Here is a 16,224-nt window from a genome sequence, read left to right as displayed (position 1 = left end):
TTGTGTAACTCTTGTCATAAATATTGAGTTTGGAAGGAGTGCAAGATTGTGAAATTTCAGGGGGAAAATGTTTTCTTATCTTTGAATATGAAAGCATCAAGATTGAACACAACACATCTGGAGCATATCTTGCAAATGGGAAACTCCTCAGCGTTTAACTTCCCGTAATTTTGGGGTGAGGCGGGACAAATGGTTTATGTTACTTCGTGTTCAGAATTTTGTTGTCAAAAAATTTGCGCCTGTTTGCAAGTTTCTGGGAATGCTGCACAGAAAGGTTGATCCAAGGCTTTCTGGAGTAATTCCAGAGGCAAGTTTTATTTATAAATACCTGTCAACACAGACTTCAGTTCACATTCAGTTCTGCCTGCAGTGCAGACAACATCCCAAACTCAACAGATATTGGCTAAGAAGGCAACACTGTCTGTGGTGAGTCACATTATTTAATCAATTTCTGTTTTGTGTTGTTCCTGCATAACATTAAAACATTCTCTTTGAACAATGCATGCAGACACATGAAGTGGAAAATTATAGTTCATTATAATTATATAATTACATTAATAATTATAGTTAATAGCTCAATGCAACTGTTTTTAATTCATTTAGCAGCAAATAAAGTAATATCGATTGTTGTATAATTTGTATATGTCTGCCATCATTATTGGTTCTATTCAATTCATTGAGGAATTCCAAATATTAGAGCTTCATGATATTTGATATATTTCAATATTTAGTAGTTAGGAATAGTTATCATTATTGTTGATGCTCTCGATAGATTTTTAAAATAGCATTTCAGAAAATCGTGAGAAAATGTTATATTTATGTGTGTGTGTGTGTGTAGGGGGGGTCCAACCTTTCTTCATCTCCTTCAGGGTCTTTCTGGCAACCTTCCTGATGGACTCCACAAGTTTGTTTCTGCTCCTCCATCTCCTCAGTCTGATAACTACCGGTCTATCTTGTTTCTGTGATCGCTACCCATGGGGCTCTTGGTCTTCTTGTTCCCGAACATGCAACCAGGGCACACAGAGCAGACATAGGTAAAACAAGTCAAAATTGTTGGACCATGGATTCTGATGAAAAATATTTGTTTTGTTCATATCCATTTAATAGAACATTTCAATATGATGATTACTACTGGAAGAGCAGCTGTCATCAGCTGTGTGAGAAACATGACAGAAGGGCTTGTAATGTGCAGGCTTGTCCCATAAATTGCCTGCTGACAGAGTTTGGGCCCTGGTCTGACTGCTCATCCTGTGCCAAGAAACAGGCAAGACACATTGCAAAACCAGTACAAGACTCTTTGCACTTAGTACATTTCACTTTTATAATAATTTCAATTCATACGAATCAATCACATACATTGGACGGATTGCGTGAGCATATAAGAAATAAAATATATCAATAACTATTCTTGTAATTGTTTCTCTCTTTCCAACAAATACTGTATATTGCTGCTAGCGTGATTGTTTTTTTTATTCATGGTGTCATAGTTACGGACCAGGGCTATCCAGACACCATCCCAGTTTGGTGGTGAACCATGCAGTGTGGAACTGATGGAGGAGAGGCCATGTTATCCTGCCACAGAGTGCAAGTTGGCACCAGTCGACTGCAGAGACAACTTTAAATGTGACAATGGTAAAGGCAGTGCGCTTTCTGTTGGGATTGCAGGTTTATTTAAACAGTATCCTCCACTTGAGTAATCGAAATAACAACAACAACATTTCATAATGATTGTATTGTCTGCTTGTTTTGAATTGCTGTATTGTATTTAAATTATTGTGTCTTGTATTAACCAATATTATAATAGTTGACAAATATGAACGAAATAACAAAACCAAAATTGAAACATTTTTGTTAAATAAATTAAATACAAATAAGTCCTTTAAAAAACATGAAACAAAATAACTAAAATTATAGTGAACATGTTTTTTAATAGTTGAAAAAATAGCTGACCAAAATGAAGGGAATAACAAAACCAAAATTGAAACCAAATTTTTGTTAAATAAAAAAAATAAAAATCAGTGCTTTAAAAAAACGAAAACTAAAATAACTAAAATTATAGTGAACATCACTCCCTTTCTTATTTGTGCTTTCAGGGTTTAGTTTAAATTTTTATTTCTGTATCATTGTTTGCTGTACAGATAAAAAGTTGCTTAGCTAAAAGTGAAACTAAAACTGATCAAAAAAAATAAATTAAAGCAAATGGTTTGGGGGAAAAGGAATAAAATGAATGAATGAATAAAAATGAAGTAACCCACTCTATAAAAACAACAAAACTAACTGGAAAGTAAAAACAGAATAAAATTATAAAACCATTGCAACCCTTTTATTAACAGAATTTTGGTCACTTTGCTTCTTAATTCTCCCCTTTCTGATTCAGGACGTTGCATTAACGCCACACTAACTTGCAACAAACAAAACGACTGTGACGATAACTCTGATGAAAGGGACTGTGATGACTTCAAAGTTGTATGTCCAGCTGATAAGAGAGTGGCTCCTGGTGCTGACTTGGTGGGGAATGGGTAAGATAAAGGTCAAAGCATCACTACTCCGATTACTGGGACTTGTTCTTGCATTCCTTCCTGTTGTGTCCCATAAAATGCTTGAATATCAGTTGAACACAGTAACTTGCATTGCTCTCACATTCCAAAACATTACTTTCATTAAATACTGAATTATTTTAACCCTCTTGGTTGGGGTAGGTGGAAAAAAGCTGGATATTTAATTCAAACCTTTCCAGATTTACCAACTCACTGATATATTGGTTTGTAGGTTTGATGCATTGGCAAATGAGGCGCGGGGGGCAGTCCTGGACAACATGTTTATGGGAGGAAATTGCATCATCAAGAGGCCTCAAAGCACACTGCTTTATCATCGGATACCTCACAACTTTGAGAGCTTTGAAATTAAGGTAACGTAAACTACAGTCCTGTCCAAATGCATTGGAACGGATGTAATGGGTTTCATTGTATTTACCATAGTAAGTCATCATTGGAAATTTTTATAATAATAACAATAATGATAATAAAAATATACTTTGCATTTTTATTTAACCAACTGGACACTTAATTGTCAGTGTATATTGCCTGTTTTCTTTATATCTTTTGTGTCAAATGTTTATTATGTGTTAAGTGCAATTTTTATACACGGATAGTCTAAAGTCCTGCTCAGAATGAAATGGGTTATAAGGCAAAAAGAAAATAAATCATTTTAGTATCCTCTCTGAAAAAAAATCCAATGGACATGAATTCTCATTGTTATTGTGGTCATAAAGGTTGGTGTGATCGAAGACTTCACCGCAGCTCCCACCCCTGTGCACTCTGAGTCCATTGATGTGAAGACCTCCATTTCCACTGAAGAGGAGAGAGACAAAAAGATCTTTTGTATTTTCCCTTTTTTGACGTCACATATGAAATCAAAGGATGCATTTGAGGCTTCAAAGAAAACTGTGAGTGAGCAAAAAATAAATGCAAATGCAAATATTTAGCATCAGAATGACGCGACCACCTAACTCCGCTATTATAAATTCCACTCATATCTTTTTGCTGAAGTCAACTGATGCTCTCAAGTTGACATACCTGTATAGTAAACCTAATCTTTTCTCGTGTTAGGATTCCACTTTTTTCCGGGTGCACCAGATTCTGCCCATTTCCACATTCAAAGTGCGGGACCCAAGCGATTTGGTCTTATCTGGGCCTTTCCTTAAGTTCCTCCATGCTCTTCCTCTTGAATACAACTACGCCCTCTACAGAAACATCTTTCAACGCTTTGGAACACACTACTACAGCTCAGGAACACTAGGAGGCATCTATGACCTGCTCTACCAGTACAAACGAGAGGAGCTAACCAGTTCAGGTACCATAAGCCGAGAGCACAGCAAACAAAATCATACCTCAGGTTAAAATAGTAATTAAAGTTGGTCGATTAACTTGTAGCTCTTCTTGAACCTTTTGGCACCCTATTGTGTTAAAAGGCTGCTGTGTCTAAAGATTATTGCACACTTGTGTTCTCTGTCATAACCTGGATATTGGACAAATGAAGCTTCATAAAGCACTTGTGATATATTTTTGACTCCTCTAGCTGTCACTCTTTTGAGAAGCAGATGAAATTCAATACATTTCCATTGCACTAACATTTATCTTTAAACCAAGAGTACCATCTAGAAGAGTAAAACAAAAACTCACAATTGCTTCATGAAGCTTCATTTACCTGTCACAAGAAATTTGTCTAAAATGCACATAAATAAATAAGCAAGAATTAGTTTCATGCCCAATATAGAGTAGACATGCATTAATTGTGGCTAATATGAATCGACAATAAGATGAAATATTTTATAATAAGGTATATTTGATCAATTCAACAGGGATGGTACCTTCCCATATGCACTCTTGCACAAAAGTTTGCAAAACATGTACGTAAATGGTTTCATTTTCAGTATCGTATGATTGCAATTCTACACGAGAGAAGACTGTAAATTGCTTTATAAAGCAATATACTATAATGCACTCAATCAAAACAGCATTATTCTTTGAAATGATTGTGCAGAACACTGGCGATCTTTTGTGCTGAAACGTCTTCTTGGCATGATCAAAACTACGTATTTGCGTTTTAGATCAAATGTTACACCCGTAACAATCAGAATCAGGATCAATCTTTATTTGCCAAGGAATGTCTACTTAATTTGAAAAATACTAATACATGCAATGTCTCTCTAACAGGTGAAACAGAGGAGCATGTCAAAGGCTGTCTGGGCCATGAGACCAAATGGGCAATCGTCCTGGCTCAACCGAGGGCTCTACCGATGTGTTCTGACAGCAAAATGAGTCAAAAATATCAAGGTTCAATACCACACCACAACAATAAGTATAAGAGTAATTGTTGGCATAAATTTGCTTTTTTTTCTCTGGGCCAGGCTCATACATTCAGGCTGCAGAGAAGTCTTACTCAGCAGTAAGAGGCGGACGAACCAGAGAGGCAGCATCTCTGGCCTGGGACAGGCAAGGCCCTGCTCCTGATCAACATTCCTACAAAAACTGGGCTAAATCTGTCCTTGATAATCCAGCTGTGGTCGATTTCAAGGTTAAGTTGAAAAGACTCAAATGCATGGAATGTATTGAATTTAATTGAAAGAAAATAAGTTGACAAAACAAAAGAACAACTTGTGGTTATCCAGGTGGAGCCAATTGTAGATCTTGTGCGTGGGATCCCCTGTGCAGCCACAAAGAGGAGGCAACTGAAGAAAGCTTTGCTGCAGTACTTGCAAGAGTTTGACACCTGCAAATGTGCTCCCTGTCCCAACAATGGCAGAGCATTTCTCTCTGGAACAGAGTGCAAGTGTGTCTGCCAGACCGGTACTTTTGGGCCCAACTGCGAGCAGCGAGCTCCTGACTACACTTCAGGTACTACATAAAACAGCAGGATACACATGACCAGATGCATTATCCTACACATAAGCTGGAGAATATTTTAAAGACCTCCTTCGACACACTTTCCAATGAGTAGAAGAAGAATTAGAGGGCTTTCCTAACTCTGAAGTTGAAGTCCAAGACTCTAGATGTTGTGGTTGAATTGAATCTCACAGAGGAAGTAGATGGTTCCTGGAGCTGTTGGGGATCTTGGAGTCGCTGTGGAGCTTTCATGAAGAGACACCGTAGAAGGAGGTGTGACAACCCTGCCCCCTTGAGAGGGGGCCAAGCCTGCAAGGGTCCTGACAGGGATGAGGAATCATGTCACATCTCACTTTTTAAACAGTAGGAAAAGTTCAAATGATAAAAAGTGCAAACCATCATCTTTCCTTCAAATGATAGTAATTTTACAACTCATTATTAGTATGACTTTTTCATTCATGTTCTTGTGTCCAGACATGAAACATGTGAAAATGATGATGACTTCACCACGGGATGGAGAGATGAGCTTCCTCCCGGTGTGCAGGGTTGTCCCAGGCCGAAGCCGCCTGTCAACAGCTTGCTCAGGGTAAAGGCAATATTGTTCATTCAACTCTTAATTTTTTTGTAACCTGAAAACTGCATCCACTCATGAATTGAAAAGCGTGGGGCATGGTCATAAAGTCTATGATTGAATAAAAATAAAAGATGGTTATCCACTGTCTCTTAAAGTTTAAGAGACAGCAGATAACCATAATTTTTTAAGTTTAAGTTTAAGACCTAAACCCTATGTTTTGTATCCAGAAAGCAAAGCAGTACTATAATTTTGGAGAGGATGAAGAGTTCAAGTGCTTCACAGGATTTGACCTGGAGGGTTTCCAGTTCATAAATTGTCTGCCTGACGGGACATGGAGTCAATTAAAAGGAAGCTGCCTCAGTGGGTTTACGATTCTTAGAATAAGTTGCCTTAATAATACTCTGTCTGTCTTCATTACTGCACGTTCTCCTCTACTTTTAGGAAAGATATGTCTTCCCCCTGATATTCCTGATGACATGACGCTGTTCCCCAGCAAAGAAGAGTACAAAGTGGGTGATTCAGTGGGTTTGAACTGTGTTGAGGCGGGTTTGATGCCTTTGCCTCGAGGCTTCTTCAGGTGCAGCAACAGTCTGACTTGGGAACCTCCATTACCTGCAGGATTGCACTGCACTGATGGTATATGTAGTTTTACATGTGTCAAAGAAAACTATTTTGTCTAACATTGTTGAGAAGTAATGTTTCTTTTCCACAAAAAAAACAAAGCCTTCTTTTGTTACTTTATAGTGGAACCTTTTGAACCTGACAATCAGTGTGGTCCAGGTCAGCATCGTCAAGGCTCTCAATGTGTCTGTTTACAGCGTGAGAACTGCCTGTACGTTTTTTTGGCAATGAACATCTCATTTTCTACATTATACATACAGTAATGTGTGTGTATATAATGTATATGTGTGTACGTCCACCCAGAACCGAACCGGAGACTCTCTGTATCTTGAACACTGACATCAACGTCACTGTGCCGATGTCCGTCTGCTCCTTCCACACCGGCCGTTGCCATGGCGATCCGCTTTTCTTTGTCAGCGAAAGTACTTGCGATACCGTGGATCCGGCTGAACTGGAATGGGCTAGTTTCCGCGCCAAGTTTGCCTCAAAGAGTTCTGTCAAGAAGTCATGTGATCTTGACACGTGTTATGAATGGGAGAGCTGTTCAAGTAAGCGTGACTTTATGCACACACTTTCTGAATGAAAGAATAAAAACAAATTCACATTTGTACTCAATGTCTTTTCAGCGTCTAAGAAATGCGATTGCATAGCTGCTCGGGAGTGTCCCCAAGTTGAGACGTACAAGTTTTGTCTCATGCTGACCAGAATCCAGAAGACTCGGAGCATGAACCTTTGCTCCATGGCTGCTCTGAAGTGTGCCAAATATCAATTTGAGATCCTCAATGAAGGTGACTGTGAATCCAGATGAGCCAATATATGTATGACCAGACACATTTGTGAAACATCACTCCACCACTGCTCTAAAAGACATAGTGGTTAATATAAATACACTTTGATTTGTTTTTGACATGACGATATGTAGAACCTCCAATATGGACTACAATTAAGCGAAACAAGTCAACACTTACATTCTTGGTAAATATTGTTGAATTTCCCCATTTCTTTTTTCGGTGCAAAGTTATTATGGCACCACAAAAAAAAAAAAAAAAACAACCACAAAAGTTAAATATAACATAATACAAATAATATACTTTTGAGGTTGATGATAGTTTGACCTTTCTGTGAGGATTTAAACAAATACATTGCCCATGAAGCTTAATTAACCTCCTAGTTGTATGACTTTGGAGGATCTGCCATCATTTCAAAAGCCCACAAAGTATGACCACAAAGCATTGTTTGTTTTAATTCAAGATGGATTAGCTACATAATTCACACCTAACTATATTTATGTAGATCATTGCAAAGATTTGAAAGCCTTTTGGAATTTGTCAAAGTGAACTAAGTGATCTTGCATAGGCTACCTGGTTATGTTATACTACTCTATTTCTTCTTCATATTTTTATAAACCATGCAGTGTCAAGTCATGGTAATTTTTGAGTACAGTATGAAATAATGTACCACAGAATCCTTTTTGCTTGCTATTATTCCTTTTCAATGTCATGAAAAGTCACATTACACATTTGCATGGACATAATGCAAGTAGATAGAGACTGAAATAAGTCGTTTTAACAAAAGTGGCAATTTTCTTCGACTCAATAAATACATACTGGTTATTTCCACCTCGTAAAGTAAATTATTGCCAGTGTTTGGTCATTATTCAAAACAATATACTCTTGCCATTTTTTATAATTTACATGAGACTACAGCAGTTGTAAAGAGTTCCCGTACCAACCGACAAGGAAAAAAAAACGTATTCAAGCCGTTTACACTCTTTTCTCAGCCCTGCTACCCTGATCAAATGACATGGGAGGGTTAATTTACCCGTGACGCCATTGGTGCCACTTATGCCAAAATAATTTGCACCAAGTTATTCTCGTGTATTGTGATCCTTCTGTGGTTTCATTATATTGTGTTGAATTTTTATTAGAAAACCTATACAGACAGTTTGTTATGGGACAGGCAAGAACAGAACAAATGTGAAGGAAATTAGGTAACTTTATTAGGGGCACGCGTCAATACTGATCACAGTGAGCTGCTCACCAGAACACCTCTTGGACCTCACTTGGCATTCGGTCATCGTCATGGCAACAGTGCCAACGTCTGATGTCACACACAGGGGATGTGAGTCTTCTGAACAGTCTGAGGGATTCTGGCATTGACAATTTCCAGCTAATTATAGAAAGAAGAGGAATAGGTTATGACTTGCCATTTATAAATTACACTAAGTACATTTATTTATATCCAAATTCATTACATAATGTTCAGAATGTTAGACTCCAGTCCTCGGGGGCCGCATTCCTACATGTTTTTGAAGTTTCCATTGTTAAACACACCTGATTCAATTGATCAGGATCATTAGCAAACTCCTGCAGAATGCGAGGATTAACTGGATGAACCTTTTTGTCTATTTTCTCTTAAAAGCTACTGTATGAGTCATTTTAAGACCTACAAATTTTACATTTCAACAACAAGATACAAACTTTTAAAGTATTCCTGACTCACGCTGACACTTTGTTCCAGAGGTCGTCCCTTCCGGCCAGTCACATTCGCTATTATTGACCAGGGTAAAATTACGGCCTAAACATTGCAGCGCTCCAACCTGGCAAACACCAAGCACCCGAGGCTGGCTTGAGCTTACTCTGGCACACAACTCCAGAGAGGTCCTGGCAAAACCAATAAATTATTTCAAAAAGTAAAAATAAGTAATAAAACAAAAGAAATCATTCACCCAAATAATACTCACGGGCACTGGAATGGCATTTTACACACACAATCAGTTTTTCCGACATTCTCCCAAGGTTTACACTTCAGGCCCTCGGGAGGAGTCGGAGTTGTGGGGCCTGAGAGCAAATATAAGTGGGAAAATAACATCAATACTTTTGATTTCCCACGCAGGCAAGGGGAGAACGTGCAAAATGAACCCGCACCCTCCTAACTGTGAGGTGGACCTGCTAACCAGTGTGTCACCTAGCAGGCATATAAAAATACAAGAGGAAACGTACAAATAAAACACAACTGCCACAAGATAATCCATTTTCTACAGCTGATTCATAGAGAGACAAGGGCTATTCTAGTTGAGAAATGGGTGAACTTGAATAAAATATATGAGGTAATGCTATTTATGATAATTATCACCTTCATGACAGTGAGCTGTGGAGGGAGAAGGAGACCATTGCAGACTGGGAGTACATATGATGTCTGAAATGTCACCAGACAGCATCAATCCCTTAGGACAGGACAAGGATATCCGCTCTCCAATCTGATAGTCCACTTTGACAGGCGTGGCCGTCACGTCATTGTTGAGATTGGGATTGTGGCAGGTTGAACCTGTGAACAGAAGTGAAGAAAGTAAGTAAGAATGGCTTACAGTGGTACATCGTGGGAAAATATATATAAATATATAAATATAAATACTGTATTTTCCACACTATAAGGCGCACCTAAAAACCTCCAATTTTTTCAAAAGCCTTTTTAATCCGGTGCGCCTTATGTATGGACCAATATTGAGCCACTACGGCAGGCGTGTCCAAATATATGGATTTATATACGTATGGACAAAGTTTTAAAATGGGCCATTCATTGACGGTGCACCTTATAATCCGGTGCGCCTCATATATGGACAAAGTTTTAAAATGGGCCATTCATTGAAGGTGCGCCTTATAATTCGGTGCGCCTTATAGTGCAGAAAATACGGTACATACATATATCTGTTATACATGTTATAACCTTATGAGAATCTAATGAAGTGGTTTTATGGTCATTTATTATGGTAATGGAGAGAAAACTTACTTTTACAAACCATTGCTCCAGTCTTCCAGGTCTTACTTTCAGTACATTCAGCCAAAGAGTTTCCACTGAGGTAATAGCCATCGATGCAAGAGTACTGCACTGTGTTCCCAGCCAAATAAAATTCGCTGGTGTCCTGAAAAAGACACGCAGAAGCAGGTATACTTAAAATAATCCATGTTTGAGAATTGGCAAAGGACAATGCCGGTTGTTTATTCATCGCCAAATAAGGTACATACATGGAGTTCTTTTTTTTTTGTTTATATGAAAATCAGACATCAGAACACAGTATTTTCTTTTAATCATATAAATTTCACCTGGATGTAACCATTTCGGAGGTTTGGAGGAGGTCCACAGGTCTTTGGTGGAGTCACAGACAGGCCGAAACATTGCGGCTCCATCATCCTGCACACAAGTTAGAAAAAAAACAAAACACAAATGAACATCATCATAGATCCATTCTATTTAATTCACGGTCACTTTGAATATGTAATTGGATTGATTCAGAACAGATCCATGCTTTTGTGTCCTTACTTTAAATACTGTATATCTGCATCTTCACAGGGCAGTTGCTCTACAGTCACCCCGGAGCAGTGCTGGCCACCTCTGCTGGGGCTGGGGTTGTTGCAGTTGCGAGACCTTTCCCTTTGACCCCCAGAACAAGAACTCCAGGACGACCAGCAGCTCCAGCCACCATGGATCACCCCTGCGAGGAGTTATCATGAGTGAACATACAATGTACATTTACAATTATTTAATAATTCATTTATTTATACATTTATGTTAATCAACTCCACTTTAAAATCTGCTTGCAACATTCTTTTAAGATTTAATCATTTCATCTATTTATTTTTTTTAATTCCAAATTGTTTGTTACCTGTTTGTTCCCCAATCACAGCTCCATGTTCACATGCCCGTCCTGAAGTTCCAGGGCGACAGATGCATCGACACTCGGAACCAGAAAGGAACGCCTGGCCGTTGTTACGGCAGGGTTGGCAGTGACATGGGTGCTCCTCTGCCAAGTATTCTTCAATGGCTCTTTTGAGGTGAAGCTTTTTTAGTCCTGCACACTGCACCTCCTTTATAAGCTCATACAGAGGGCGTAGCTGCAAAGCAAGTTTCAAGGCGATCAGTGTATATAGTACAACGTAAAATGATTTACTATCTGTTGGGCTACAAAAACTCAACAACAATACTGATACAATATATAGACAAAAAAATAACAAAAAGAAAATATTGTGGGATATTTGAAACACCATTGCTCTCCTGCCTGGTGAAGGGGTTTGTGTGTCCCAATATTCCCAGATAAAAAATAAATAAATAAATGAGGGAAAGCATAGCTAAAAAAAATGGCTTGAATATAAAATATCATATACATTTTATTTCATGCTTGCATTGGCTCGTGAAAGGGTACGAGCAAGCTGAATGCATTCTTTGAACCCCAAACAAGTCATAGAAGTCATACCTTCTTGTCAATTACGTCAGGAAAATCTTTGACAGAGGAGGCCCAGTTATCATAGGCCTCTCCATTTCTTTCTGGATTTTCAAGATCCAGAACTTTCAAAATGTCTGAAAATGATGGATCGCCTCCATATGTGTTCACCTTAATGGGCATCTTGGTCACACCTCTTTCTGATGAGAAGAATATTGCAATTTGAGAATGAGAGTGACACCTTATTGTGCTAAATGCTTATACTCACCTTCACCAAATGATATAGAATTGGAGAATTTTTCACAGACGATTTTGACTTTTTTCCTGAACAGTCTTCGTTTCACCTTTCTCCAGCAGTACTTGTAGTCTATATGTGTTGCGCCTTTACACAATTTCAGGAGCAAGACCACATGACATCAACACATTTGTCACTTAAAGTGTTACCGTATTTTCTGGACTATAAACTGCTACTTTTTGCATAAACTTTGAACCCTGCGGCTTATACTCCAGTGCGGCTTATCTATGATTTTTTTATGATTTTTCTGATACTAAGAGATTTGTGCATATTATCTTGAATATGTAAATCAAACATTAAAACACCTGTGTTATAAAGTCCAGTGTGTCTGAACAAAACTGGATTTTCCTCTAATTTTAGCTGGTGCGGCTTATATTCGGGTTCAGTTTATAGTCCAGCAATGACGGTAGTTTGTTTTTATAACGGCAAAAAATACATACAAAGATACTTACTGGACGAGACAAACGTTTGACGGTCTAACTCCAACAAGCCTTGGTATTCACCTCCAAGAGAGCCTTCAGCGAGATAATGTGTGCCGTACTTCTGCAGCAGTTGACGGTAGGCGGCATAGTTGTATGTGAATGGAAGCGAGATTAAAGCCTTCCAGAATTCTTCAGCCAGAGTTAGATACTGAGGGGCTGAGTTTTGGAACTGGGCCAACTCCACTTTATTCTTTAGAATTATAAGTCTCTGATTCTGTTTGATTTCGTGATTGAATGAGAATTTCATGAAGACAAAGGAAAAGGCAAGATCAGGGTAAGGTATTTGTGCTGTACAGCCAACCAAGCAACATAACGTCATTGTTACCATTGTTTCAGTAAGATCTTTGTGAAAGCTGCGACGGTCATGTCCCACTAAAGAGTTGACCTGGATATCTTGCATGTAGGACCAAGAACTTTCGTAGGAGTCATCACTTTCCTCGTTGTCGACTTTCACCTGCAAAAATGAAACATCTTAAATATAATTGCACAGCATACCCCTCCTCTACCATACATAACATGGATTGTTGTTCCTTGCTTTAAAATCAACAGAATCTTAAGAGTATTGTACTGTATTCATTGTTTATATGATGTATACTTATATGTTTTATATCAGGGGTGTCAAACTCATTTTTTTCACGGGCCGCATTGTAGTCATAGCTTCTTTCGGAAGGCCATTATGACTGTTAACCCGAATAAATATATGAGCACCTCATGTTATATACAGTAAAAGCTACAAAACAAACTGACAAATAACTCATTTTCAAATCAGATGAGTAAAAACTGGTCAAATATGTAAAAAAAAAAGATATTATTAAAAGTGAAGACAATTTGCAATTCTAGTATCACACGAATTTGATGCACAATTTGTCTTCGCGGGCCACATAAAATGATGTGGCGGGCCGTATCTGGCCCCCGGGCCTTGACTTTGACACCTGTGTTTTATATGCTTATGTTTTCTTTCTTAGAGCAGCATATGCTGGCAATGACTATGTTGGATCTGTTTTACTCACCTCAAAATTATACCTGAGGATGTTCTGGGGTAGTCGATAATAAATTTTATGGTCACCGCTGAACACCTTTCTGCACTGCCCTCCAAAACTCAGCGTATTGATCACGCCTGCCCTCAGCTTCCCTGTCAGCACGTCATACCTGGTAATAGAGACAACAAACTCATCAGATTTACAAGGATCACTTTGGGTTGTACAATATATGCAGTCAAAGTTTGAGGTACTCACCCTCTGCCAGTCAAGTCAGAGTTGGGCGGTGTTTTATCAAGATCACATACAAAGTGGCTGTTCTCTTCATAACAGCCTCTCTCATCCAGACCATCTTCACAGTCCTGATCTCCATTGCACACCAGAGACCGGCTTATGCACTGACCTTTATTGACGATATTTGAGAATTTATATTGGCAACGTTTTTCTATAGTTTATGCTTTTAGCTTACCAGATGTGCATCGGAATCTTGATTCACAACCCATTTCTAGAGGACACCCCTTTTGGGGCACACAGGGATGGGATTCTGCAATTTGTCCAGAGCATGGCACACCACCAAATTGGGCATATACCTCCACAGTTCGAGTGCGCACCTTTAGGAGATGAACAAACAACGTTTATGCACACTTAATATAAGAAAATTGCAAATCTGAAAATTTACTTTTTATAGCAGCTGAGGTTACATTTAGGGCACAGCACCAGCTACTACTGTTCTATGGGTTACCTTTGTCTTAGTGCAGCCATCACATTCAGACCAATCTCCAAAAGATCCCCATCGGCAGTTTATGGGCTGCTGACAGCTAAAACGTACTTGTTTTAGTGATTAAAAGAACTGAACCTCATAACAAAAGCTATACATTTTATACATAAGCAAGATTCTGTATCAAGAACTAGTTAATCACAATACTGCCTAGGATAACAGCTGATAGACAAAATGAAATATTGTTGATAAGTAAATGAAAGCAGTAGTAAAAGAAGACAGAGAGCATGTGAAGTATCACTTACCAAATGGGAAAAATAAATGTAAGCAGTAAAGCCAATGAAAGCAAGGCTGCAGCCAAGTCCAACTGTTAACATAAAACAAGAACAAAATAACTAATTTTATTTCTATGAAAAGTAACGAAAGGAAATATTAATACTAAAAAATATTTAAATGTGAGCTCTGATACAAAAAATGACAACAATATCAAACTGAAGAAACAGATTCGGATATATACACTTAACCTTAAAGTACACCAAACAGTGTTTAAGGGTTTACCTTCATGATGCCTTCCTTAGATGCTTGTTTTGTCCAGCGTTGTAACCCTTGGTATCATATGACCAGCAAAGCGCGATTACCCAACAGAAGTCCATTATTTGGAATTCCCCCCCACTGGTGAAAGTCTCAGCTATCAAATTGGAACAAGTGTATTTGAAATGCCTGAGTACACACAGTGAGTCAAGAAGAAATCCAGCATTCTTTTCCAAAACTTCAATTTCAAATTCTGTTAAATTTTATGATTCCGAGTGTATCCAACAATGTAATAATTGAATTCCTCCTCCAATACTGGTACTATTTTTTAAATATTTTTTGAAGGCATATGCTGCATTCTATTCTGTCAGAGGGCTTCATTACAGGAATGGTTGCGTAATCATTGTTTATTCTGAATAGAGCCATCACCAGTTGAGTGTGCTGGAACAGGACAAAGGTTAACACGTCCTATTTGATAAATTGTTTATATTGTTGAATACCCCCCCGCCCCCACATGCACAAAACAAGCAATATACAACAATATAATATATATATATATATTGCCATTATATATAAAGCAATTAAGGCAACAACACAATTGTGAACAAATACCTAATGCATACAAAAAGTCTCGTGTTACCTCTGCTCACATTATTTGCTGTAACAATTGTCACACTTTCACCCAAACTTTATGTACAGTATGAACATGCACCCGGGCCCATTTACAAATATAAAAGTCTTCTGTGGGAACTTTACACAAGCTGCTGTGAGATTTTTGCATGTTTGTCAAGAGCAAAATATTTGTCAGGTCAGAGGTCTATGTTGAACAAGAGGGACTGATTCCCAAGCATTCTCATAACTCATTGGCTGGACATAATTGAAATGTTTACTACCTTCAAGGGTAAATGGAGTAAATTATGTCAGTTGAACACATTTTAATCACCCACATTCATTCACTTCTAAACAGCATCTAAAATTATTAAAATTGAAATTAGATTATTTTATGGAATTCTCCTTTTGTCCAATAATGTGTTTTCCTTATTTCGTCTTCATATTTAAGATTCAGGGCATTTCAAGGATTAGAGATTTGAGGTGCTGAGCTCACTGCCAAGCAAGATCAATTTTAGTTATCTATAGATTGTATTCCAATTTGACCCCAATTTGACCCCTTGTAACACCTTTTATTGTTTTTGTTGTTATAATAGTACTACTGTATGTTTGAACTGTATGTTTGTTATTAATGGAAAACTACTTATGGGGGGTGGGATCTCGCAAATTTGCCTAAAATAACTATTTAATACTGAATTATGTTAAACAAAAAATTAAGGACTTTTATGTTGATATTCAGGCTGAACCTACATGGCTCTATTTTGGTGTACAGCGCACAAGTCTAGCACGTTTGTCTTTTTGGTCTCATTATATCA

General features: G+C 38.1%; 2 protein-coding genes across 3 annotated transcripts; one reads left to right on the top strand and one right to left on the bottom strand.

The window, feature by feature from the left end:
• The first annotated feature begins 255 nt into the window (after positions 1-255).
• Positions 256-8,198, top strand: c6.2 (complement component 6, duplicate 2). Of its 2 annotated transcripts, none has more exons than XM_088392995.1 (18): positions 256-426; positions 870-1,034; positions 1,108-1,264; positions 1,488-1,632; positions 2,378-2,519; positions 2,770-2,908; positions 3,272-3,445; positions 3,609-3,852; positions 4,716-4,835; positions 4,910-5,076; positions 5,171-5,396; positions 5,579-5,747; positions 5,859-5,970; positions 6,186-6,318; positions 6,400-6,594; positions 6,703-6,790; positions 6,883-7,127; positions 7,206-8,198. In XM_088392995.1, exons 1-18 carry the CDS (start codon positions 260-262, stop codon positions 7,385-7,387), a joined length of 2,970 nt encoding a protein of 989 aa, XP_088249121.1. In that variant the 5' UTR covers positions 256-259; the 3' UTR covers positions 7,388-8,198. The 2 variants fall into 2 exon arrangements, with proteins under 2 accessions (XP_088249121.1, XP_088249122.1); XM_088392996.1 differs by having other exon boundaries at positions 318-426; positions 839-1,034.
• Positions 8,199-8,556: 358 nt separating this feature from the next.
• Positions 8,557-14,940, bottom strand: LOC148389960 (complement component C7-like). The gene is made up of 18 exons (XM_088392997.1): positions 14,828-14,940; positions 14,575-14,636; positions 14,294-14,369; positions 14,021-14,162; positions 13,810-13,954; positions 13,585-13,723; positions 12,900-13,028; positions 12,545-12,788; positions 12,066-12,179; positions 11,831-11,997; positions 11,243-11,471; positions 10,900-11,071; positions 10,683-10,770; positions 10,369-10,501; positions 9,715-9,906; positions 9,323-9,419; positions 9,082-9,242; positions 8,557-8,748 (listed from the first exon to the last, which is right to left on the bottom strand). The coding sequence occupies exons 1-18, from the start codon at positions 14,831-14,833 to the stop codon at positions 8,579-8,581; spliced, it is 2,466 nt and encodes an 821-aa protein (XP_088249123.1). The 5' UTR covers positions 14,834-14,940; the 3' UTR covers positions 8,557-8,578.
• Between the last annotated feature and the right edge of the window lie 1,284 nt (positions 14,941-16,224).

Source organism: Syngnathus floridae, chromosome 12, assembly GCF_059516105.1.
Source record: "Syngnathus floridae isolate MCC-2025c chromosome 12, RoL_Sflo_1.0, whole genome shotgun sequence".
In the NCBI taxonomy this organism is placed as follows: Eukaryota; Metazoa; Chordata; class Actinopteri; order Syngnathiformes; family Syngnathidae; genus Syngnathus; species Syngnathus floridae.
The sequence above is the reverse complement of the archived record's forward strand: the minus strand, read 5'-3'. Positions and strand labels throughout refer to the sequence as shown.